This window comes from Cervus elaphus, chromosome X, assembly GCF_910594005.1.
Source record: "Cervus elaphus chromosome X, mCerEla1.1, whole genome shotgun sequence".
Taxonomy (NCBI): Eukaryota; Metazoa; Chordata; class Mammalia; order Artiodactyla; family Cervidae; genus Cervus; species Cervus elaphus.
Genome location: NC_057848.1, coordinates 111,290,834 through 111,316,217, shown reverse-complemented (window position 1 = coordinate 111,316,217; position 25,384 = coordinate 111,290,834). Strand labels below are relative to the sequence as shown.

At 42.1% G+C, this 25,384-nt stretch overlaps 2 protein-coding genes across 3 annotated transcripts in view; both read right to left on the bottom strand.

Annotated features, from left to right (window-relative positions):
- TEX11 (testis expressed 11) overlaps positions 1 to 696 on the bottom strand; it is a 247,746-nt gene extending 247,050 nt beyond the window's left edge. Inside the window, exon 1 of the mRNA XM_043897600.1 lies at positions 565 to 696. The gene's annotated coding sequence lies outside the window, so the exon portion shown is untranslated. The remainder of the gene's footprint in view (positions 1 to 564) is intronic.
- Positions 697 to 10,614: 9,918 nt separating this feature from the next.
- Positions 10,615 to 18,846, bottom strand: SLC7A3 (solute carrier family 7 member 3). 2 transcript variants are annotated; one of them, XM_043896233.1, is made up of 12 exons: positions 18,823 to 18,846; positions 14,561 to 14,964; positions 14,065 to 14,223; positions 13,705 to 13,882; positions 13,402 to 13,514; positions 13,054 to 13,276; positions 12,483 to 12,622; positions 12,292 to 12,394; positions 11,878 to 12,044; positions 11,572 to 11,738; positions 11,126 to 11,234; positions 10,615 to 10,993 (listed from the first exon to the last, which is right to left on the bottom strand). In XM_043896233.1, the coding sequence occupies exons 2-12, from the start codon at positions 14,928 to 14,930 to the stop codon at positions 10,863 to 10,865; spliced, it is 1,860 nt and encodes a 619-aa protein (XP_043752168.1). In that variant the 5' UTR covers positions 14,931 to 14,964; positions 18,823 to 18,846; the 3' UTR covers positions 10,615 to 10,862. The 2 variants fall into 2 exon arrangements, with proteins under 2 accessions (XP_043752168.1, XP_043752167.1); XM_043896232.1 differs by lacking the exon at positions 18,823 to 18,846 and adding an exon at positions 15,973 to 16,091.
- Positions 18,847 to 25,384: the final 6,538 nt, after the last annotated feature.

Genomic DNA, 25,384 nt, shown 5'->3' with positions numbered 1-25,384 from the left:
GATTGGTCTGTCTGCTTGTCGCCTCCTCTAATTGGTTCAAAATCTACCCCCCTGCCGCTCTACCTTCAAACCATCCAATCACTGACCGTCCTTTTTCCCGCTCTCTACAGACCCAGCTAGCGCCTCAGCTCCCTGCCCCCAACAGTCACTAACCAGGCAGCTTCAACCGAATTTTAAGTCCTTCACCTCCAAACTACAATAAATATCTCCCACTTTCGGTGGCCCCACACCACTGTCCATACTTCATCCATGTCCCCAAACCCTGCCTTTTGCCCACCTTCCTTCACCCGAGAGTCAGTTCCATAGTTCAAAATCACTGCCTCAGAACCACTTTAAAAAGTATTTGCCTATGGCCGATTCATGTTAACGTCTGGCAGAAGCCATCACCATATTGTAAAGTAATTATCCTCTGATTAAAATATATATATATTTTTAAGTGGTAACCTAACGGCAGCATCTCCTCGCTAATTAGAAACCACCCCCACCCCAAAAAAAAAAAAAGAAACCACCCAACTAACCTGTACCTGACCCTCCTCTAGCACTTCCGACCAAAAAATCACTCACATCAGCCGACACAGCCAATGCCACCTCGCTCCTCTGCAAACCGAGTCCGCAGTCGTCGTCGTCGACGACGAAGAAGAGAATGCCGCAGAGGATGCCGGACTGATGACGCCAGACGACGCCAGTCGACGCCAGACGACGCCGAACGACGCTGGACGCTAAGAAAGCTCCTCCCCCAATAGTGACGTAAATCAAAGGCCCCCCGTCGCAAAGCCGTCGCAGAGCTGTTCAGATGCAGAGCCTGAGGTTCCAGGCACAGTCTGTACATGAAGTTCTGGCGATGCAGTTCAGAGGGCTGCGTGAGAATCACTGAGAGTGAGGGAGTATAGTGTAATACTAAAACATCCTGCAGTTACTATGGGAAGAGTGCAGATGATGAGGGTTACAGGAAAGAGGAGAGCAGGTCTTCAAAAGAAAAAAAAAGGAAGGGAGGGAGGGAAGAAAGAAAAGTAAGTAAAATAAACAATGTTGCCCACTGACATTCAAGAGTAGCATAAGGTCAGAAATATCAGAAGTTGAGGAGGCTGAAAAACCCTGAGTTCCAAGATATGTTTCTGTTGCCCTGCCTTTGTCAAGTCTTAAGAAAAATACCCAATGACTCCCCTGCAGATTCACAGCAAGGGCAAGGGACCTACCCAGCTCCAAACAAATGATTTCATTGATGGTGTGGAATATATATATATGAATATGTTTGATTCCAGCTAAATATATGAGTGATGCTTGCAAGCAAGGAGTTGGCCTCTGCTGAAATCTCCACTCAGAGACAGCAGTGTTAAGATATGATATCTCTGGAGAAGGAAATGGCAACCCACTCCAGTATTCTTGCCTGGAAAAGTCCATGGACAGAGGAGTCTGGCGGGCTGAAGTCCATGGGATTACATGACTGAGCATGTGTGCACAAGGGTGGAGGGAGATCGGTTGGTAGCAATAAAGTGGTAGAACTATAAAAAAAAAAAAGATATGATATCTCCATATTTGGAGACACCCCATATCAAAACATTAACAAGCCTCCCACCTCTTGCCTCACATACCCCTCTTTTAAGCCCTGTGCACCTCAGTCAAGCCAGATGTGGAGCTGGCTAACAAGATGAAGAGAAGAGATTATGGCTTCAAATCTGGGAACACTAACAGAGCTTCCTCCTGACCCTGAGAGTCTCATATTCAGTCATTATTTACTATGGAAAAGATGAGATTTCTAAAAATAATTTCTTTTCCCTCTTTTTTCTCCATCTAAATTTTCTCCATCTAAATCACATAGTATCATGAAGAAAAGGGGGAAAACAGGAAGTACTGCTGTTAAATACTTTTCTTTTGGATCCTCCTCTATATACCTCTGTATATACCCTGGTATATAATTCACAACCCTAGATTGCTAAATTAGGGGAAGAAATATGGTAGAAAAAGGCAGTGTGTGTGTGTGTGTGTGTGTGTGTTCAGCTGCTCAGTTGTGTCCAACTCTTTGTGACCCCATGGACTGTAGCCTACCAGGCTCCTCTGTCCACGGGGATTTTCCAAACAAGAATATTAGTGTGGTATCTCCTCCTCCAGGGGATTTTCCTGACCGAGGGATCTAACCTGCATCTCCTGCATTGGCAGGTGGATTCTTTACCACTCGAGCCACCTGGAAAGCCCAAAGGCAGTAGAGTATCCCATAACTGACTGAATCTTTATGCACTACATACTGTGTGACCTGGAGCTAGCTACTTAGAATCTCAGAACCTCAATTTCCCCATCTGTAAGATGGGAATAAAAGTCATTCTAGGCTTCTGGTTCAATGGAATAGTGTGCATATTAACATCTAAAACAGTGGCTGGCATATGGTAGGTACTTATCAAATGTAAGTTCCCTTTGTAATTCCCTATTTCCTGGTTGGCAGTTAAAAGCTCCCAACTTCCATCATCTCACCCAAGCTCCTGGCTGTAGCATAACTCCTTTGTTCATGGATGAACAAATGAACAAACAGGACGTAAATGAGACCTCAGTTCTCAAGCCTATAGAGGTCCTTTGAGAGCTCTTAGTTTCTAATAATGTCTGTAGTAGAATGGCTATTATATTATCCAAGATTATATAAGGCATCCAGGAATCAAGTGACTCAATTGATCAATACTGACTGCAAATATGACTCCAAAGTCAGGTCTACTTACTGAGCTGACACCGCTGCATTGAAAGGGCCGGTGAAAAAAGGAAAATATGAAGAAAGGTGAAAAATCCTTATGTTGTATGGGTATCTCCAATGTTTTTGCTTTTGGTCTCGATAGACTCTTTAGATGTTACAAGTAAGTGAGGATTAAGAGACAGAAAAAAAGTAAAAGAGAGCGAGCAGAGGAAAGGAGATAAAAGAAGCTGGTGCATGTTGAGGACATGCAAGAGGGAGCAGTGAAATACCATTAAGCAGCACTCAACTTGCTGTAAATTGTCTTCCCTTTCCCCTAGCATAAACTATAAATTTTCCACTCCAACCCTTTAACAAATTAGTGCAGAAATAGTGAGATAGTACATAAGGCAGGTGAACAGCTTGGACTCTAATGAGAGCTTATTAAGACTCTCATTAATAGAGTGGATTAAAAGAGAATAAGCAACTGAGAATACAAATTAGTTAATAAGCGTTACACCTTGTCAAAAGAAGAAAAAGACCTCTAGAATATGTAAGTATAGGTTGGAAAATTCCAAAAACAAATTAATAATGAAGCAAGGAATGGGCTTATTCTACTAGATATTAAAACTACCATAAATAAAATTGTATGGTAATAGTGCATGCAGAGAAATGGAACAAAATAGAGTCCAGAAACAGGTCCAAGTATATATAGAAAGGATTCAAATCAGTGGAGAAAAGAGCTAGTCAGGAAAAAGTATTGAAGTGAGATAGCCATTTTAAAAAAATAAAACCAAATCCCTGACTTACTTCATATACCAAAATGAATTCTGAATTAATCAAAGGCTAAATTGAATCATAAAACTTCTAAAGGAAGTTTGAGTGAATATTTTATAAACACAACAAGATTTAAACATGATCTGAAACCAGAATCAAAATGGAAAAATGATAAGTTTTACCACATAAAAATTAAAATCTTCCTAATGGTACTATAAGCAAGGTTGAAAGACAAACCACAGATTAGAAAAAGGTACTTTCAACATATGTAATAGATAAACAGTTAACATATCTAACATAAGAGCTCTTAAAGTTAAAAGAAACAAATGTTCTAGCACATAAATCAGCAAAGGACATGATCAGACAATTTGCACAGGAAGAAATATAAATAGCCAATAAACACATGAAGAGATATTCAGCTTCACCAGTAATCACAGAAATGCAAATAAAGCAAGTGAATTTTTTTTCATTTATCAGATTGGCAAAGGTTAAAAAGATTAGCAAAACTTCAAATTGATAAGATGTACAAAAGACCCACTCTTGTGCACTCTTGGTAGGAGTACAAATGGGTATCAAAATCTTAAAAGTGGGGGCTTCCCTGGTGGTCCAGTGGCTGAGACTCCCATGTTCCCAATTCCAGAGGTCTCAGGTTCAATCCCTGGTTGGAGAACTAAGATCCCATATGCCACAACTAAGACCCAGCACAGCCAAATAAATAAATGACTATATCTTTAAAAAATCTTAGAATGTATATACCCTGTTTCACAACAATTCCTCTTCTAGGAATTTTCCTAGAGAAGAAATTGGAAGATTCTGCAAAGATAGATTAACAGAAATGTTCACTGACACATTGTAAATCTCTTAAATGTTCACCTAGTTGAATCTGGCAGAGAAGCCAATGGCACCCCACTCCAGTACTCTTGCCTGGAAAATCCCATGGACGGAGGAGCCTGGTGGGCTGCAGTCCATGGGGTCGCTTAGAGTGTGACATGACTGAGCGACTTCACTTCCACTTTTCACTTTCATGCAGTGGAAAAGGAAATGGCAACCCACTCCAGTGTTCTTGCCTGGAGAATCCCAGGGACGGGGGAGCTTGAGGGGCTGCCATCTATGGGGTCGCAGAGTTGTGTGGACACGACTGAAGTGACTTAGCAGCAGCAGCAGCAGTTGAATCTGGACTATTTATACAGCCTAGTATACATTAATACCATATAGTGGAATACTTATACAGCCTTTAAAGACACTGCTGAGAAAACAACCTAAATGTATAAGACGGGAAATGCCTGTATCCTACCATTGAATTTTAAAAAGAAAGAAGTTACTAACTGCTCAAAAAGGTGTAATTTTATAGATTTGAATAACTACACAAACTATTATACAGGGAGTTCCCTGGTGGTCCAGTAGTTAGGACTCAGCACTTTCATTGCAGTGGCCCCAGGTTCTGTCGCTAGTCAGAGAACTAAGATCCCACAAGCTGTGTGGTGTGGCAAAAAAAAAAAACCTACTATACGTACAATAGATATGCAACAAAGATTTACTGTATAGCACAGGGAATTATACCCAATGTCTTGCAATAACCTATAAATGGAAAAGAATCTGTAACAAAGCTGAATCACTATGCTGAACACCTGAAACTAACACAATCGTAAATCAAGTATATGTGTGTGTAGCTGCTAAATCGTGTCCAACTTTTTGTAACCCCATGGACTGTAGCCCGCCAGGCTCCTCTGTCCATGGGATTCTCCAGGCAAGAATACTGGAATGGGTTGCCGTGCCCTCCTCCAGGGAATCTTCCCAACCCAGGGATCGAACCTGGGTCTTGGGCATCTCCTGCATTGGCAGGTGGGTTCTTTACCAGCTGAGCCACAAGGGAAGCCTTAAATAAAAATAAATAAATATAAAAAAAATAATAAATATACTATTCGAATGGCTTCTGTCTGAGTATGAATGGGAAGAGACATACATGGCTACAGGGACCAACCAATGCCACTAATACGTAAATTGAAAAAAGAAAACAGTTCACAGAAAGATAAACACTTATGTATGCATATTTTAACAAAAATGTGTGGAAGAGTATTTACCAAAATATTAATGTTTATCTTTGAGTTTTGGGATTTGGGATTCTTTATATCTTTAAGTTTTTCAGTGTCCTATAATGAACACATTTTTATCATTGGGGGAAAAAAAAGAAAAGCTATTTCCATTTTTTAAAATCCACAGGAAGATGAGGAAGTTTTTATCTGATGGGCATGTGTTTTTGCAATAAAGTATGAGACAAAGTCAACAGCAGAGAGTAGGAGGGAGAGATCTAAAGAACATGAATAAGGTAAGAAATAGTTGTTTCAGAGAGCAGGGGAATCAGAGAGAAAAAGAGGATTTCCAGCACAGTTGAGGGCCTGGTCAAGCTTGATCGTTAACCCACCCACCTGTGTGATTGCCAACAATCTTAAACTACAGAGGTGAAAGTATGAAAAAGATGTTTGGATTCCTCTGGGTGGGTTAGAGAATACTCTGGAGCATTGCCTAGTGAGATAAAGATATTCACAAGAATGATAATGATAATAAATTCAGAAATGTAAGTGGAAAAGAGAATAAGCAAAGATTGGAGGAAACTGATAAAAAAGAAAGTATATAGGGTTATTATCAGGAGAGTTGGGGAGTAGCGAATTGGAGGATTCATGAGGTCAGAATTGTGGCAGTGGGGTTACTTGGGCAAATGAGCTATAACTTGAGAAGATGTATACAGAAAATTTGATTTAAGTATCTGAGGTGTAATTCACTGAAACAAATCACAGACCCACTCTCACCTTCACTTATTATAACACTAATCCACACACTGTCCTTTAGTTGCAGGTCCTGGAATTAACTGAGTTCAAGAGTGACTGGAATCTACCTCTCCTTTCTTTATCCACTTCAGTACTTCAAAATCCTAGGCTCTGGGCAAACAGAATTATAAACTTTTCCATCTTCTTGCCTTTGGCACAACGTTCCCTCCTCCTGAAATGCTCTCCCATCATATCTGAAATTACATATTTTACCCATTCTTTAAACCAGTTTAAAAGCTTCAACCTCCAGGAAGATTTCACAGAACTCCTTCATGTGACTGGTACTTCATGCATACCTCTCTTACGATACTTATTTCGCACTTTGTGTCTGTAATTATTTGGGGCAATTTTATCTCTGATTCTTTGAAGAGATTGATTGGACCATGCTGAAAGAAATTTTCTACTCCAGCTTCAAGCATACCATCCTACAGAGATTATTCACTGTGTTAACTGTTTCCAAAATATGGTGTATGCCATTATTTTAGGTGATGCACAGCCAAGCATTTTTTAATAGTTGGATATTTTAATGTATTTTAGAAAAATTCTATTTTCCACTTATAAGAGTGGAAAATTCTTTTTTAATTTTAATTTTAATAAGAGTAAATTTAATTTTAATTTTTATAAGAGTAAAAAATTCTTTTTTAATTAATTAATTTATTTTTTGGCCATCCTGGGTCTTGGTTGCTGCACACAGGCTTTCTCTAGTTTCAGCAAGTGGGGGCTACTCTCTTGTTCCAGTGGGTGGGCTTCTAATTGTGGCTTCTCTTGTTGCGGCGCACAGGCTCAGTAGTTGTGCACAGGCTTGGTTACCCCATAGCATGTGGGATCTTCCCAGATCAGGGATTGAACCCATGTCCCCTGCATTGGCAGATGGATTAACCACTGGATCACCAGGGAAGTCCCCAAATAGTTTTTCTAAAGAAGTATATTTAATCTTAAAAATGGTGTTTTTTATAAATAGTATAGTACTTACACAAATAGAGAAAAATTCATGAAGGCTATACTTATCTGTCTGAGATCTGGAAAACACTGCACTGAAAGAAAAAAAGATGTAGAGAACCAAATCAAAGAACTACTCCTTCCTTCACAAATGATTTGTTTAAACAGTAGTGCCAGGATGTATCGTGCTGTCTCCATTGACAATCTCTTTTAAGCATAGAAATACAAGAATTGCCCATCTTAAAAAAAAAAAAAAGGGAACTCTCTCCCTCAACTCCCTCCAGCTGTGCCCTGAAATGCTCACCTATAGCACATATCTTCTTCCTCCCCTTCCATTCACAATCCACTGAAGTCCCCCCTCCCCCACATCTGACAGAACCTGCTCTTAAAATGATCAATTACCTACTGACAAAACCAATGAAACCTTTCTGTCCTCACCTTATTTAACTTGACTCTCTAGGCAGTATTTGGCATTGTTGACTGCTCCTGAGAAGTTTCTTCCTCCCTAGACTGCCACATCACTCTCCTGTCTCCTCATTCCTTCCTTCTCCATCTCCTCCTGCACCGCATCCTCCTCCTCCATTCCTTCAATGTTAGTTCCTCCAATCTTTTACTATGATTATAAAAGGAATTTTTAAAGTAATGTTTGTATCTAGTAAAAAACTGAAAAAGTACAGAAGAGAAATCAGAGGTTTCTGGCTAATTTTTCCAGATAAAAAATATGTATAGATGCATCCTCTTTTGTTCTTTCACATAAATATTTTGCACCTTGGGGAGGGGGCGGTCTTTGTTCCATTTTGTTCTGTCTCTGCTTAAAATGTGTCTTGGATCTCTGTCCATGTATATCATCTCTTGGCACATATAATTCTACCTCATCTTTTTTTAAGTAAACACCATGCTGTTTTATTTTATGTAGATTTGTAAGCTTTATATTCAGAAAAGCAAAATCTTCTACCATGCTATCTCATCTTTCTAATGGCTGTATTAAGTATTCCACTGAATTAATGTATTATAACGTAACTAGTTCCTGACTGGTGCACATTAGGTGGTTTCCAACTTTGACACTATTATGAAAAATGTCACTGTAAATATCCTTATATATGTAAAATTTTAATTCCTATCAATGAAATTATCAGATTAAAAAGGAAGTATTTTTAATTCTGGTATCAAATTACCCTCCACAAGTCACAAGAATGTATATCCCTATCATGCATAAGATTGCCTTTTTACCCTCACTTTTGCCAGGGTCTTGTCATTGAAATTTGTTTTGCCAGTCTGTAAGAACTGAATTCTTATGATTGCTTTCATTTGCATTTCTTTGATGAGTGAGGTTGAGTATCTTTTTTATATTTGTTTGCATTTTATATTCTTTTTCTGAAAACTATATCCTTTCTATCAGGTTATTCATCTCTTGACTTTTTATGAGTTCTTTGTATATAAAGGAAATTATATAATTTGTGCTTCAATTTTTTTTTGTTTATTTTACCCCAAGGCAATCTTTAGCCCCACACAGCTTCCATTACATACTCATCTGCTCTCTGAGTTCAGTTCAGTCCCAGTCGGTTGATGACTTCTAAATCTATAACTCTAGCTTAAGACCTCTAGCCTAGCTCCAAGTTCCAATTGGTGATTGTGTATCTTCACCTATATGAAGCTAAACTCCTGTACATGTTTATAAACTCAGCATATATGGAACTGAATTTGAAAAGTAAAAGTGAAAGTTACTTAGTCGTGTCTGATTCTTTGTGACCCCATGGACTGTATCCCACCAGTCTCCTCTGTCCATGGAATTCTCCAGGCAAGAATACTGGAGTGGGTTGTCATTTCCTTCTCCAAGAACTGAATTTATCTTTCCCCAAATATGCTCTTCTTATGCTCTCCATCTTGGCTAATAATTTGATCATTCACCCAGAAATCTAAATCAGCCACTTTTTTCTTACTTCATACATCCACATGACCAGAATTCTTGAAATATTTTGCCCAAATGACTACGATGCTCTTCTAGTTACTGCTAGCAATGTCACACAGTCTGCAGAGTCAGAACTGAGTTTGTATCCTGGCCCTAATCATTCCAAGTTGTGACCTATAGCATATTCCTTACCCCAAACCTCTTCCCTTATCTGTAAAAAATAATTATCGTAACATCTACTTCATTGGGTTATTCCAAGAACTAGGAGATTTATGCACACTATCTGGCCTATAATAAACACTCAATAAATGGCAGCTATTATCACACTGCTCTAACATCCCCTGCCCTCTTCCAAGCTATCCTCCTTGCTGCTGCCAGACTAAAGTCCAACCACCTCTTTTGCTTGGAATCATTCAGTGACAACACCCCCTTCCCCTCCACACACTCACACACATACCACTTTAAGATAACATCTGAATTCCTAGGTAGGGTACACAAGGCCATCTGCATGTTCTGTTATCTTTCACCAAAACCCCATACATGCTGCCCTTCAGCCACATTAAACTATGTCATACTCCCAACACAGTACGCCTTTTCACACTCCCACAGCCTTGTGCACACTGTTCACTGGCAGACAAGCCCTCCCCTCAGTCCACTTCATAAACACCTACTCAAGGGAATTCCCTGGCAGTCCAGTGGTTAGGACTCTGAGCTTTCCCTGCAGAGGCCCCAGGTTAATCCCCCATGAGGCACACTCAAGTCAAGCACACCCTTTTCCATGCTTCTGCAGCACTCAACACTTACCTCTACCCTGGGACAAATCACACTGTTTCCTACTGACCTGCTTGTCTCCACCACTAAATGATGAGTTCCTTGAGAGCAAGGACTATGTTTTATTCACGTTTGTATCCTCAGCACCCAGCACAGGGTCTAGCATTTTATAGGAGCTCCTCATATGCTTGTTGAGTAAATGGATGAATGACTAGTTCTTGGTCTGAGCAGCTCTAACCTCTGTTCCCTTACAACAAGTACCTATGACATATACACAGTCCTTTACCCACTCTCTCCTACTGTCTCCTCCTCTTCCCAGAAGTACCAAACATCCCAGCCAAAATTTCTGTTCTCCAGGCAGTCACAGGAGTCTGGGACTGGTCCAACTAGAAGGAGTGGAACAGAAGACAATGGTCTCAGTGTTGGCCTTGACACCAATGCCAGTGTTGAGATCAGAGTCCACCCCTAAATCCCAGAGATAAGTGTTGCTGCCTACTTATTTACAAACTAACCTTTAGTGTAGCAAGGGGAAAGTATATCTCAAGTTTGTTCCCTGAAGTGTGATTAGACTTGATGGCTACTTACACCATCCTACTCAAACCCCAAGCCAATAAGAAGCACACACAGGCACAGCAGATACTTTTGTGCTGACAGAGCAAACAAAAGACACTTATCTGAAGTTCTCCACACTGAAAGTCCGGCTCCATATCACCTCTAGCAAGCAAAGAACAAAACATAGATTCTTTTTCTAGTTTCTTTTAATAATAATTTTTTAAAAGCTGGTTAAGCAACTACAGATACAATTAAAAAGTAAACAAATGAAAAAAAAAGATGAGAAACGGCAAAGACACATCCTGGACTCCACAATAAATACAGAGCTCTATCTGTGTTCCCCCACCAACATCCCATGGGGAGCCTAGCTCAGTGTGGTCAGGAGTACACTCCATTATTGTGCAGGGAGACCAGACAGCATTCAGGTGTGATGATGTCAAAGTGAATGCACACAGGCACTGCTGAGATCCAAATCTACAGTTCTGGCCCTAGACTTGAGTGAGGGTTGGTCACTCTTAACCTCTTCCAGGCTGTGCCGCATCCCATAGCCGAAGTAGATAGCAAATCCTAGTGGGAAAAGGTAGCTGTGAGGTAGAGAAATAGTGGTCTGCAAAGGCTTAATATGGCTCCTACTTGAGACCGAGACAGAAAGGAGGTGGGATAGGACCCAAGAGGCCTACTCTTCCCAAGAATACCTACCAATCAGCATCCAGACCCCAAATCGGGCCCAGGTGCCAGCTGTCATCTGCATCATAAGGTAAATATTCACAAAGATGCTCATTAGTGGAAGAAAAGGCAAAGCAGGTACCTGGGAAGAAAGCAAAATCTTCTTTGTACAGACCACAAGGTAAGATAGAAGAGATCCCTAACCTTTTTTAGCCAGGAAAGGGAGGGTCTGACTCCTACTCATATGCTGTGTGTTTCAGTGCCTGCTCATGTAGTGTACCTCATATGGGACTCAAGAATATGCAGAGTCTGGGGAAATGGAACAGGAAAGAAGTAAGCATCAAATAAGATGTTTTGGCCTAGGTATCTCCTATATCTTTCCCTTCTTGTCCAATGAAAAGACTATGTGAGACTGCGAGGTATCTAGAACCTATTCTTCCAACATGGGTTAGTTGTGGGGAAAAAAAGAGGTCATTTACCTTAAAGTGAAGTTCAGCGGAGCTCTGTGGCTGTCTCCAGATGACTCCAGTGATCCCAGTAATGAGCATCAGGAGCAGCACAACCACTGCAATCCACACTGGGTCTCCAGAAAGCAGTGGAATGGACCACTGGGCCAGTACTAGGCAAAGGACACTCAGCAGCAGAGCTTCAAGAGTCAAGTTGAAAAGCATCAAAACCAGTTCTTGAGAGCAACGTGTTAAAACATTAGACACCCCATTCCAAGGAGAGCCACCCTCTCTCCAGCTCACATTATGCTGACTCAAGAGAAAAATTCCAGTGCTCACCAAGCAGTGAGGAACAAACATAGACAACTTGGCCAGAGAGTGGAGTGGGGATGGAGTTGAGCGGACAAAATAGTCCCTGTAGGGTCAGTTTCTCTGCTTCAGGGATCTTCTCCTCCTGCAACTCCACTTCATCTTCCTCATTCCTCATCTCCCGGTCAGGCTGATACCTGAAGCAAGAGGAAGATGGGAGTATTAAGAACAACCCTCAACCATCTTCTCCCAGGCAGGTTAACCTTCCTCATTACCACTAAGGGTAGTCGCATTTTTTGGGAGGGAAGGATGGCCATACTCCTCGAAGAGAGTCAGGATGATGAAGGCGGGGGGGGGGGGGGGGGGGGAAGAGAAGCAGATCCCCATCACTCCTCATCTAAGAATTAAAACCCCAATGACAGTATGCAGAGGAAAGGAGCTCACCTGAGGATGAGAACACAAATAGCCACCAGGGAATAAGCAAGCAGGGTCCCAATTGACATGAGGTCCACCAGATCAGTGAGTTCAAAGAGGAATGCCATGAATGCTGAAATTGATGGGAAGAAAACATGAGTGAAGGCAAGAGCAAAGTAAAGGGAGTTGGTGAAATAAGGGGAATGGCAAAGAGTTTTCACCTGCAATAATGCCAGAGACCACAGTGGCCACGATGGGAGTGTGTGTGCTGGTGTGGATCCGGGCAAGGTCACGAAACAGGAGGCCATCCTCTGCCATCGCATAGATCACTCGAGGCATGGGGAACATAGAGCCCAAGAGGCTGGAGAGAAGAATGCCCAGAGCGGTGTTGACCGGGTATCTCTTTACTCCAAAATGTGAGCTTAAGGAGCCTCCACTTTCTGCTCACAGGCCTTTTAAGGGCTTTTAAAGGGCCTGTTAGGGCTTCCCAGGTGGTACTAGTGGTAAAGAACCCACCTGCCAATGTAGGAGACGCAAGTTCGATCTCTGGGTTGGGAAGACACCCTACAGGAGGGCAGGCATGGCAACCCACTCCAGCATTCTTGCCTGGGACATCTCATGGACAAAGGAGCCTGGCAGGCTACAGTCCATAGGGTCACAGAGAGTCGGACACGACTGAAGTAAATTCGCATGCAGGCAGGCATGCAAGGGCCTTTTTAGGGGTAGTCTCTGGTATGGAACACTATCAGCTGAGATTCTGGCAGCAGAGGAGAACAAACATTTGACACTGACCTGGTAGAAAGAGCACAGAGGGATCCAATGGCTACAACATAGCGGGCTGGGGCCCACCCAGTATAGAGAAAGGCCTCAGGCAAGGGACTCTTGGGTTGAAGCTGATAGTAAGGCATCATGAGCGTGAGCGCCGAAGAGATCCCAAAATAGGCCAAAAAACAGACGAAGAGTGAAATCACAATGCCTGTGGGGATGGAACGCTGAGGATTCTGGGCCTCTTCCCCTGCAGGAAGGGGCACAAGGTCTGAATCAGAGAGGCAGGCTTGGTTCTCTACCCTTCCCCCAACCCGCAATACCACCTGAGCACAACAAGGTACACAAGCCCCGATGGAATGGAATGACTATTACCAGTGGTAGCAATACAGTCAAAACCAACGAATGCGTAGAAACAGGTCGCTGCTCCACGGAGAATCCCCTCAAAGCCAAAAGGCACAAACCCCCCAGAGCCCAGAGGGCCCAAGCTAAAGTGAAAGAAGTGACAGAAAAGGTAAGGGCATGTTCAGCCAACTGTTCTTTTTCTCTGAAGCCCAGCTACTCAGCTGGGTCTTCAAGGCCTAGGTTCCCATCCCCACCCCCCACCCGCACCAGAATGCTTCAGTGCAGATTCCCTGCTCTCCACCATGCTCCCAGCTCTGTATCTCCTCTCCTTACCTAGAGGTGTCATTGAGTCCAGCCACAGCCAGTTTGTAGTCCTCTTCTGTGAGCTTCCAATTGTGCAGATCTCCCTTAACGAAGCCAGAGATGATGACAAAACCAAGAACTAAAAGATTCACCACCGTGAACACCTTGGTAACTAGGGCTGACTCACTAGCCCCCAGAGCCAGCAATCCTGTGGGAAAGAGGCATTCAGGACTTTAAGAAAGGCCTCAGTCCCAGCTCTGCTTCCCTGCCTCTAGATGCAGACCTTTCCTCCCCAGCTTCTCTTCTTTCTCACAGCTACCACCTCCACAAGCTCCCAAGCCTAGTCCCCACTAGCCCCACCCCTGTCACTGTCCCTGTCCCTTGCCTCACCAGTGAGCAACAACACAAGGCCCAGTGCAAAAAAGTCTGGATATTCTGCAAGGACACGGGGAACGTGCAGTGAGATGCTCCCCTGCAGAGTCTGAGAGATGTGGTTCCCAATCAGGTTGTCAAAAGCTGAGCTCCAGGCCCGGGCCACACTGGCTGTACCTAGTGGAGCAGGGGGAGAAATACGGGGTCAAGTTTCCTCTCTCATCTCCTTTCCTCCCTTTTCCTCCCACACCAGTGTCATAAGAACCCTGCTATTGTCACCTATTCTTACCTTTTAAGAACCAAAACCAGCCAATTAAGGAAGCCAGGACAGAGGTAAGTAGAACGAACAATTTCTCCACACCTTCAACCCACCCAGCCCCCCAGCAAATACACGCATTTATGAATATTTAATTCTTGTGAATGATGAATATCTCGCTTCACCATTCCACCCAGATTTCCTGACTCCAAGCCCCTTCACTGGCTGCGTAAGTGCCCCCCTGCCCCACCATCTCACCGATGACATAGGAGAGGATGAGGTTCCAGCCAGTGGTGAAGGCCCAGAGTTCACCCACAGTGACATAGCTGTAGAGATATGCAGAACCAGAACGGGGAACCCGAGCACCAAACTCCGCATAGCACAGCCCAGCCAACATAGAAGATAGGGCGGCCACCAAAAAGCAGATCACAATGGATGGTCCTGCTTTATCTTTGGCCACCTCACCAGCCAAGACATACACGCCTGCACCCAAAGTGCTGCCCACACCTAGGGCCACTAAATCCAGAGTGCTCAGGCATCTGGCAAGGCGAGTCTCAGCCATGCCTGGCTCCAGCGTACGTCTGCGTACCAGCTTTTGACCAAATCTGCAAAGCGCCTGCCACAGCATTCTAGCTGGAATTGAAGAGGATGCTAGGAAGGATCTGGTGAAAAACAAGACAAAAGACCTTCAATAGGGCTCATTATCCCTAAACTCTAAGAGTGAATTACAATACCCACCCACCAAGTAAAAGAACTGTGGGGGGAGGGGAGGAGGATGTCAAGGGGACAAAGGCAAGTTACTCTTCCTCTAACCTCAGTTTCTTCATTTGCAAGTAGGAATAACAATACCTCACAGGTTTGTGGAAGGACAGTTTCGGAAAAGGCACGTGAAACTCCCCATCCTTCAGTGGTCTGGCACCTTATAGGTGCTCAATCAATGTCAGCCTCTTCTTTCTTTGGCGGGGAAACTATAAAGCTTATCCTAGACCCCAACCCAGGAGCCAGGGAAGCTCATTTGCCTCCGTCCCCTGGCCTGTGGCTCTTTGGGAATTAAACAGAACTCAAACCAGGAGGGGCCAGCAACTCTGGGGAGAACCTCCTTCTAGCACCCAATATCCACATTCCTTTCCGGGGCTCACCTACAGGGCTTCAAATAAGCACGGTTCCTAGATCACCCGGAGAGAGGGGAGACCAATCTCGGCCACAGATCAAAAGTGAGCACCGACTCAGGTCCATCCCTCCTCTCCAAGCCCACACTGTAACTGGCACTGCCGTCGCCCAGGGGAGTAAGCAAATGTTCCCCCACTTCCTCCCGCCCCGCAAGGCTGACCAGCAAGCATCAACAGTGAGGCGGGGCTTCGACATCTGAAGATTAGGAGATGCCCACCCCCCGCGAGAGGGGCCCCCGAGCAGCCCGAAATTGCTAGCACCCGAGAGGAGGGGTTCCGCCTCATGCCCCCCGACTCAGCTCCCAGTTTCTTATGCTCTCATCTAGAAAAGGTCTGGAGCTGAGATGCAAATGGGAGCCTTGGCTCCCAGGACTGGGGTCTCGCCTGCAACAGGTCACGGCCGCGTTGATGCAACTGCATGCCATGGTTGCCAGAGAATCCTAGGTATACCCAGACCCTCGCTCGTCCCCTCCGACACACGTGTCGGCCTTCAAGGCTTACCCGGGAGCTGTTGCAAGCCCAGGGCGCGGAAAATCTCGGTTGGGGTTCCGCGAGGCTGAGTTCAGCCTAGTTGGGTTGGGGATGCCGAGTTAGGTTGCTCAGGCTTCAAAGCTGCTGCTGGGGGTCGTTGCGCGCCAAGCGCCCCTTATATACACCGAGAGGCGGAGCCGCTAACGTCATGGAATCCCACCCCCAATCCTCTTTGCTACACACCACACACACACACACACACCCCACACACACCCCCCCCCCACACACACACACACGCACGCACACACACCCCTCTCTCTCTCCCGCTTTGCAAAAGGGATTGCGTGGGGCCTGACATTGCTTTCCACTTGCAAAAGCAAGACCGGTGTGGCAGGGAGCGAGAAAGGGGGGAGGGCAGCCTTTTCCTATTCTTCGCTAGGCATCAGAGCTGGACAATAAGAGGCTTCCCGGCCTGAGACCCCCAGGGGATTTTCTACCTTTGTGCTTTGATAGTCAGAATCGGTGATTGACAGGAGTGGGGGAGGGGTGAGAGTTGGAGGGGAAAACAGCACAGAGGCGTCTCCAACTCAACTCTCTCCTTCCCAAGCTTTCTTTTCTACATGAGGTTACCTGAAATTAACTGAAATTAACCTGAAATTCTACGTGAGCTTTCACCCCTGTAATCTTTCCCAAGGACCCTACCAGGTTGTGGATAGCCAGCTGACTCCACCCCCTCAGTTCTCACCCTCAACTGTGGTGTTTTCCTAATTCAGTCAGCAGGAGAATGGAAGATGATTTCAACAATTAATCCCATCTAGATGTATAGGCCCCAGTCTCTCCATAGTGTACCTCCAGCTACCCATAAATATTAAACTAAATATTAACTATGAAATTATGACAATATTGAAATATTAGAGGAGGGGACTTATTTAATTCCATTTTACTGATGAGTAAACTGAGGCTCAGAGGCATAACTTGCCTGATATAATACCATAATCATTTGTTGACCACCTTACTGATAAAACCTGGCATATTGGGCTTTAATACCTGCCTCTGTAGGTGCCATGGTGGTTTGTGGTGGTTTAGTCACTAAGTTGTGTTGGACTCTTGCAACCCCATGGACTACAGCCTGCCAGGCTCCTCTGTCCATTGGATTCCCCACACAAGAACACTGGAGTGGGTTGCCATTTCCCATTTCCCACACAAGAAAAGGAGGGGTGTAAGCAAGCAAAGCCAAACCAGGAAAAGCACTAGCGTGGAGACAGACCCTTTTAGGCTAGGAGTTTCTAGAAAACAGAAGAGAAACAGAAGAATCAAAGAAGGATCACACCCTAATCCCATTCAGCCTAATCAGTTCTTAGTCAGAAAGAAGCAACCAGCTTTGTGAAGGTGTGGTTCTCTTCCACACACATCTCAGGGATTAAGGGAGGACCTACATATCCTTGTTTCCTTTAAGTAATCCATTCTGAACAGATTACCAGTGAATCTATCTAAAATATAAATCCATTTTGAAGTAACTGGTAGTTTCAGCTAGCTACAGCTACTGGCTTTAAGTACTCATTGAGGACTATGTGTATAGCAGTTAGCATACACAAAGCAAAGGAAAAAGAAAATAAAATCCTTACCCTCCTAGTCTTAAAAATCTAATTAGGGAAAGAAAACATATACAATACAATTGAAACTGTATTATTAATACCTAGTGGTTAGGAGGGCAGTCTTTGGAATTAGACCTATGTTAAATTTCCAGCTCAGACACTTGGTCTTGAGCAAATTATCTAACATCCCTGAGCCTCAGTTTTTGGATACACGTTTCAAGGGGGCTTCCCAGGTGGCTCAGTGGTAAAGAATCCACTTGCAGAGCAGGAGTCAGGGGTTCAATCCCTGGGTCAGAAAGATCCCCTGGAGGAGGAAATGGCAACCCATTCTAGTGTGGTTGCCTAGGAAATCCCATGAACAGAGGAGCCTAGCGGGCTACAGTCCATGGGTTCGCAAAGAGTTGGACATGACTTAGCAACTAAGTAGCAGCAGCATGGAGGAGAAGGGGACGACAGAGGATGAGATGGCTGGATGGCATCACCGACTCGATGGGCATGACTTTGAGTAAACTCCGGAAGCTGGTGATGGACAGGGAGGCCTGGCGTGCTGCGATTCATGGGGTCGCAAAGAGTCGGACACGACTGAGTGACTGAACTGAACTGAACTGAGCAGCGGCATACACGTTTCACAGGGTTGTTGCGATGCTTAGATGTGATTATGAAGTCAATTCTTCCTGCCTGGCACATAGAAAGTATTCAACAAAAACTTAATACATATTCAGAATAATACATTCGTGTGTCTGATAACTATTTGGTTGCTTAGATTAGGTGATTGATTCAATTATGAGACTGACACATTGCTATTGTAAATAATTCAGGGAAAGAAGTCATTGGTACAGACTGGAATATATTGATATAAAGAAGGCCTCTTAGTTCGTAAGGGGTTGAGGCATGAAGTAAAGTCAGGAGCCCCTGTAGAGACCAGTCTAGCATGTGCAGATTAACAGTGGATTTAATAGACCTTCAATTGAAGGTGGCCCCCCCAGGTGGCTCAGGCGGTGAAGAATCCGCCTGCAGTGCAAGAGACCTGGGTTCGGTCCCTGAGTCAGGAAGATCTCCTGGAGAAGGAAATGGCAATCCACTCCAGTATTCTTGCCTGGAGAATTCCATGGACAGAGGAGCCTGGAAGCTACAGTCCATGGGGTGGCAAAGAGTCAGACATGACTGAGTGATTACAGTTTCACTTTCACTTTATTCAATACAAACTTGATTAATTAGAAGCATCAGGAGGTGCTCTCCAATTCTAGCATTTCAAGATTTTATGCAGCTCTTCTCATTCACTTACCTATCCCTTTCATGAGTGTGTAAGTTCAACCATATTTCCTTCCTCAGCTTTTATTTTTCTAGAAGTTCCATGGTATCCTCCATCATTATGGACTTTCTCCAACTTCATTATCTCTTTCTTGTGGTATAACGGCCAGGGGTAAAACAATGAATTTTGTGTTTTTATTATAAAACAATTTAATACTAATGACAACTGTCCCCCAAACCACTGAGTATTATCATATAATTTTGCCTATTTCTTTTTTCATGATCAAATATTTTTCAAATTACTTCTAATACTCAAAATTATCATTGCTAGCAGTTGCATAATATTCCATAGTACTGATACACTATCTTTTATTTAACCATTTAAACTTTTATTCAGGTTGTTTCCAGTTTTCCTTCATTCTAAGAAACACTTTCCTTAATACAATGTCGATATTTAGTTGAATTACTTTCTTAGGTTTCATTCCCAGGATTGGGATTATTGATAATCAATATTAAAGATAAGAAACATATTTATTTATTTATTTATTTTAAGAAATATATTTATAAACTTTGATACTTGTTACAGTGCTTTCCAAAGGATTTTTATCAATTTACAGTGCTATTAGCCATGTTAGAGTAAACCAACCTTATCACACTCTCAACAGCACGTCTACAATTTAAATAAGTCATTTGCTAGTAAAAGTAGAAAGAAGTACATTCTGTTTAGAATTAATATTTCTTTTGGAAATTGCTTATTCATATCTTTTCCCCAAACTTAGTTATTTGGGTCCTCATGCTTTCCTTATAAATTAGAATGTATTTAATATATAGATATTAAACTTTCTTCTATAATATTTGATTCAAATATTTTCCAATGTTTGTTGCTTTTATTTACAAAGTTTAAGTTTTTTAAACTTTTTATTGAGGTATGATATACACAGAGAAATGTACACACTGATATCATAAGTGTACAGCTCAATGAATATTCAGAAAATGAACACACTCATGTAACAGCACCTACATCAAGAAACAAAACATTATCAGTATCCCAGAAATCCCTCTCATGCTTCCTTCTAGTAACTACTTTCCCTTCTGACAAGGGCAACCTCTGTCCCAACTTCTAACAGCCTAGATTTTTTTTATTTGTTTTTGTTCTTTATATAAATGGAAGCATATAGTATGTGCTATTTTGATAATTGAGATAAAATTCACATGCCATAGAATTCAACCTTTTGAAATGTACAATTCACTAGTTTTTAGTATAGCTACAGAGTTGTACCTCCATTGCTACAATCAATTTTATATATATTCGCTATCCCCTAAAGAAACCCTGTTCCCATTTCCAGTCATTCCCTGTTCCCTCCCAACCCCCTCACTCCAGCCCCAGGCAACCACAATTCTACTTTTGGTCTCCATCAATTGCCTATTTTAAACACTCACCTAAATGGAAGCATGCAGTATGTGCCCTTTTGTGAGCCTGCTCCTTTCATTTAGCATAATGTTTTCAAGGTTCATCAACTTTGTTCTTACTTCATTCCTTTTTTTATTGCCAAATAATGTTCTATTGTATGGAAAAAACACATTTTATTTATCCATTAATCAGCCAGAGAACATTTGGGTTGTCTCTTTTCTTTCCTTCTTTTTTGGCTATTATGAATAATGCTGCTATGACCATTAGTATACAAGTTTTCCTGTGGACAAATGTGTTAAATTCTTTTGAGTACATACCTAGGAGTAGAATTGCTGAGTCATGTGGTAACTATTTTTAACCTTTTGAGAAACTACCAAACTGTTTTCCATGAAAGCTGCACCACTTTATATGCCCACCAGCAGTATTATGAGGCTTCCATTTATTCCACCTTCTCACCAACACTTGTTATAATTCTTATATTTTTTTTTAATCCTAGCCATCCTAAGTGTGAACTGGTATCTTATCATGGTTTTAAATTGCATTTCCCTAATGATTAATGATGTTGAATATCTTTTCATGTGCTTATTAGCCATTTGGCTGTTTTCTTTGAAGAAAAATCTATTCAAATCCTTTGTCCATTTTTAATTGTCTTTATATTGTTGAGTCTTAAGAGTTCTTCATATCGTCTAGACACTAGACTTTTATAAGATAAGAGATTTGCTAATATTTGTCCATTTTATGGGCTGTCTTTTCACTTTGTTCATAGTGTCTTTATTTTTTTTAAGATGTATACTTTTTTTAATCTTGCATTTATTTATTCTTTTGGCTGCACTGCATGGCATTTGGGATCTTAGTTCCCTGACCAGGAATCAAACCCATGCCCCCTGCAGTGGAAGCTCAGAGTCTTAACCACTGGATCATCTTGGAAGTCTCCTTCATAGTGTCTTTTGATACATAAAAGTTTTTAATTTTGATGAAGTCCAATTTATCTATTTTTTCTTACATTGCTTCTGATTTAAGTGTCATATGTAACAAACCATTGCCTAATTCATGGTCACAAAGATTTATACCTATCTTTCCCACTAGCTTTATGTTTTACTTCATGTTTAGGTCTTTGGTCCATTTTTGAGTTAATTTCTGTGCAAGGTGTGAGGTAGGAGTCCACATTCATTCCTTTGCATATGGATATAAAGTGTCCCAATACCATTTGTTGAAAAGACTATTCTTTCCCTCATTGAATTGTCTTGGCACCTCACCAAAAATCAACTGACTGAAAATGTGAGGGTTTACTTCTGAATTCTCAGTTCCATTCCACTGAGTTACATGTCTGTCCTTACACCAGTCCCACACTTTTTTGTTTTAATATCTATTTATTTGCATGTGCTGGGTCTTAGTTTCAGCATGTGGGATCTAGTTTCCTGACCAGAGATCAAACCCAGATCCTCTGCTTTGGGAATATAGAGTGTTAGCCAATGGACCACAGGGAAGTCCCCCACACTGTCTTGATTACTGTAGCTTTGTAGTAAGTTTTGAAATTGGAAACATGAGTCCTTTAACTTTGTTCTTCTCTTTGAAGATTTTTGGCTATTCTAGGGTCCCTTGAATTTCCATGTGAAATTTAGGATCTGCTTGCCAATTCCAGACAGCTGGAATTTTGAGGGGTGTGGCCATACATTAATTTGGAAAGTATTACCATCTTAACAGTATCAAGTCTTCTGAACTGTGAAAATGGATGTCTTTCCATTTTTTAAGGTCTTCTTTCAAGTTGTCAACAATATTCTATAGTTTTCAGAGAGTAAGTTTTATACTTCTTTAGATAAATATATTCTCAAGTATATTACTCTTTTTGATATTATTGTAAAAAAAAAAGTTTCCCTCTTTTTCTTCTATAGAAATAGAATTGATATCTGTATATTGTTCCTGTACCTTGCAACCTGGCTGAGCACACTTATAAGTTCTAATAGTGTTTTAATGGATTACTTAGAACTTTCTATATACAAGATAATGTCATCTACAGAGATGGTTTCACTTCTTCACTTCCAATCTGAATGCCCTTTGTTTCGTTTCCTTACCTAATTGCTCTAGTTCAAGCTTTCAGTACGATATTGAGTAGAAGTGGTAAGAGTAGACAACCTTGCCTTGTTTCTGATCACAGGGGGAAAGTATTCAGGTTTTCACCATTAACTATGTTGCTAGCTGTGGGGGTTTTGTATATACCCTTTACTAGACTGAGGAAGTTCATTCAACATTAACTTTTTGAGATTCATCCATATTGTCATGTGTCATTGTAGATCATTCATTCTTAGCTGTATAGTATTCCTTTCTGGGACTATATCACAATTTATTCCTTCTACCTTGTTGATCACTTTTTGGTTATTTTCCAGTTTAACTACTGCAAATAGTACTGCTTTAAACATTCCAGTACATATTATTTGCTGAAAACATGTACATTACTCTTGGGTATAAACCTATCAGCGTGGACTTCCCTGGTAGTCCAGTGGTTAAGAATCTGTCTTGCAATGTGGGGGACACAGGTTCAATCCCTGATCCAGGAAGATCCCACATGCCACAGAGCAGCTAAACCCATGTGCCACAACTACTGAGTCTGCACTCTAGAGCCCATAGGCTGCAACTACTGAGCCCACACACCCTAGAGCTCATGCTCCACAACAAGAGAAGCCACCACAATGAGAAGCCTGTGCACTGCAACTAGGGAGTAGCTCCGCAACTAGAGAAAGCCTATGTGCAGCAACAAAAACCCAGTGCAACCAAAAATAAATAAATAAATATTAAAAAAAAAAAAAACTACCAGTGGACTTGCTGAATAATAGAATGTGGATATATTTGATTTTTGAAATTTTATATTTGAAGCTGTCAAACTTAATTTCAAAAGATATTGAAGTATTTTTTGATATTTATTAGATTCAAGTAAAAGTGTTAGTCCCTCAGTCATGTCTGACTCTTTGCAACCCCATGGACTGTAGCCTACCAGTCTCCTCTGTCCATGGGATTTTCCAGGCAAGAATACTGGAGTGGGTTGCCATTTCCTTACTGAATTTTAAGAGAATGCATAATTTCATAGTAATGCTTTAATTTATTTATTTATTTATTTATTTTTTATTAGTTGGAGGCTAATTTCTTCACAACATTTCAGTGGGTTTTGTCATACATTGATATGAATCAGCCATAGATTTACACGTATTCCCCATCCCGATCCCCCCTCCCACCTCCCTCTCCACCCGATTCCTCTGGGTCTTCCCAGTGCACCAGGCCCGAGCACTTGTCTCATGCATCCCACCTGGGCTGGCGATCTGTTTCACCATAGATAATATACATGCTGTTCTTATTTATTTATTTATTTATTTTTTATTAGTTGGAGGCTAATTACTTCACAACATTTCAGTGGGTTTTGTCATACATTGCATAGTAATGCTTTAAAAGGGCATGGGGAGGGAGGGGGAAAAAAATAAATAAAAGGGCATGGAGAAGCTCTTCTTTACAGAAGAACACCAGCTAACAGAGACTTCCCCAGTGGTCCAGTGGCTAAAACTCCATGCTTCCAATGCAAGGGGCCTAGGTTCTATCCCTCTTCAAGGAAATAGATCCCACATGCTGCAACTTAAGATCCCACATGCTGCAACTAAAAAAATGTCCCACATGAAGATCCTTCATGATGCAACTAAGACCTGGTGCAGCCAAATAAATAAATAAATATATATTTTTTAAAAAGAACACCAGCTAATAAATCTATAAGAAATTCTAGAATTCAAAACTCACCATTTTGTACTCACCAAAGGAATAACTGATTCAGACAAGGATAATCAATAGATGATCCTTGAGTAATGGAAAACACAATTATTCACATGATCTCAAAATAGCACCCCACCGTTTACATATTAATTACAAAAGGAAACATAACTTTATTAGTTTTCTATTTCTGCAGTAAAAAATTACCACAAATTTATTGGCTTAAAACAACACAAATTTATTATTCCACACTTTATAAAGGTCAGAAGTCCAGCACTGCATGGCTGGATTCTTTGCTCAGGGTCTCACAGGGGTAAAATCAAAGTATCTGCATTCCTATTTAGAAGCTCTGGGGAAGAATTCACTTCCAAGTTCAGTCACATTGTTGGTAGAATTTAGTTCCATGCAATTGTAGGACTGAAGTCCCATTTCCTTAACATATAATCTTCTCCATTTCTAAGCTCCAATGCATCAAATCCATCTGCTTTGAATCTTTCTGATCTACCCTCTTCTACTTTTAAGGGCTTCTGTGATTATAATGGGCCCACTGAGGTAATCTAAGACAACCTTCCTGTTTTTGGATTGGTAACCTTAATTTGGATTGGTAACTCAGCATTCAAAAAACTAAGATCATGGCATTCGGTCCCATCACTTCATGGCAAATAGATGGGGAAACAATGGAAACAGTGACAGATTTTCTTTCCCTGGGCTCCAAAATCACTGCAGATGGTGACCAAAGGCAGATGGTGCAGATATACCAAATACAGACTCAGAACCAGGCAAATCAAAATGATTTGCCAAAGGAAACCCAGAAGAAATGCCCCATGTGAGTGACTCAAACTACCACAAAGGCACGACTCTCTCTCAGTCCACCCATGGGTCTATCCACACATACTGTACTCTTTTCCTCCTAGAAACACTTGGTTCATTACTTCCTGTCTTTGTCAGAATTCTCTTCTGAAAAGCTGAAGGGCCACAACCTTGTCACTGACCACTGGTCTAGTGGCTAGGATTCAGCACTCTCACTGCTGAGACCTGACCTCAATCTCGCCGAGAACTGTAACCCTGCTTCAAGGTGCTGCAGGCCAAGGCCACCTGGAGATCATATTTGGTTCTGAAACTTGGGAATTCAAGGTAAACCACGGACTTCACAGCCCCTGACTCAAGTCAGCTTGAGGCCCCTTTTCAAGACTCACAAGGCATAACCTCTGTCTGCCCACAGCACTATGGCTACCCCCAACATTGGGAGTGGCAGGGGGATTCCTCGAGCCTCGCAGATTCCAAATAATGCTTGGATGACAGCTGACGCTGTCCTCTGAGACATGGTGGAAACATAATTTCCAACCATGCAGGAGCCCAAGGGGCCTCTCTCGCTCTCCTTCTCTCACTGTCCCATATGGAACCCTCCACTATGCTTTTCTTTCCCACCTTACGTGCA

Coding starts and splice junctions, on each gene's coding strand:
- SLC7A3 (XM_043896233.1), bottom strand. CDS start 14,930: ATGCTGTGGCAGGCGCTTTGCAGATTTGGTCAAAAGCTGGTACGCAGA. Junction 12,623..13,053: donor CTCTGTGCTCTTTCTACCAG/GTCAGTGTCAAA, acceptor TCTTCTCTCCAG/CCTCTTGGGCTCTATGTTCC. Junction 12,395..12,482: donor GGTCTCTGGCATTATTGCAG/GTGAAAACTCTT, acceptor CATCAATTTCAG/CATTCATGGCATTCCTCTTT.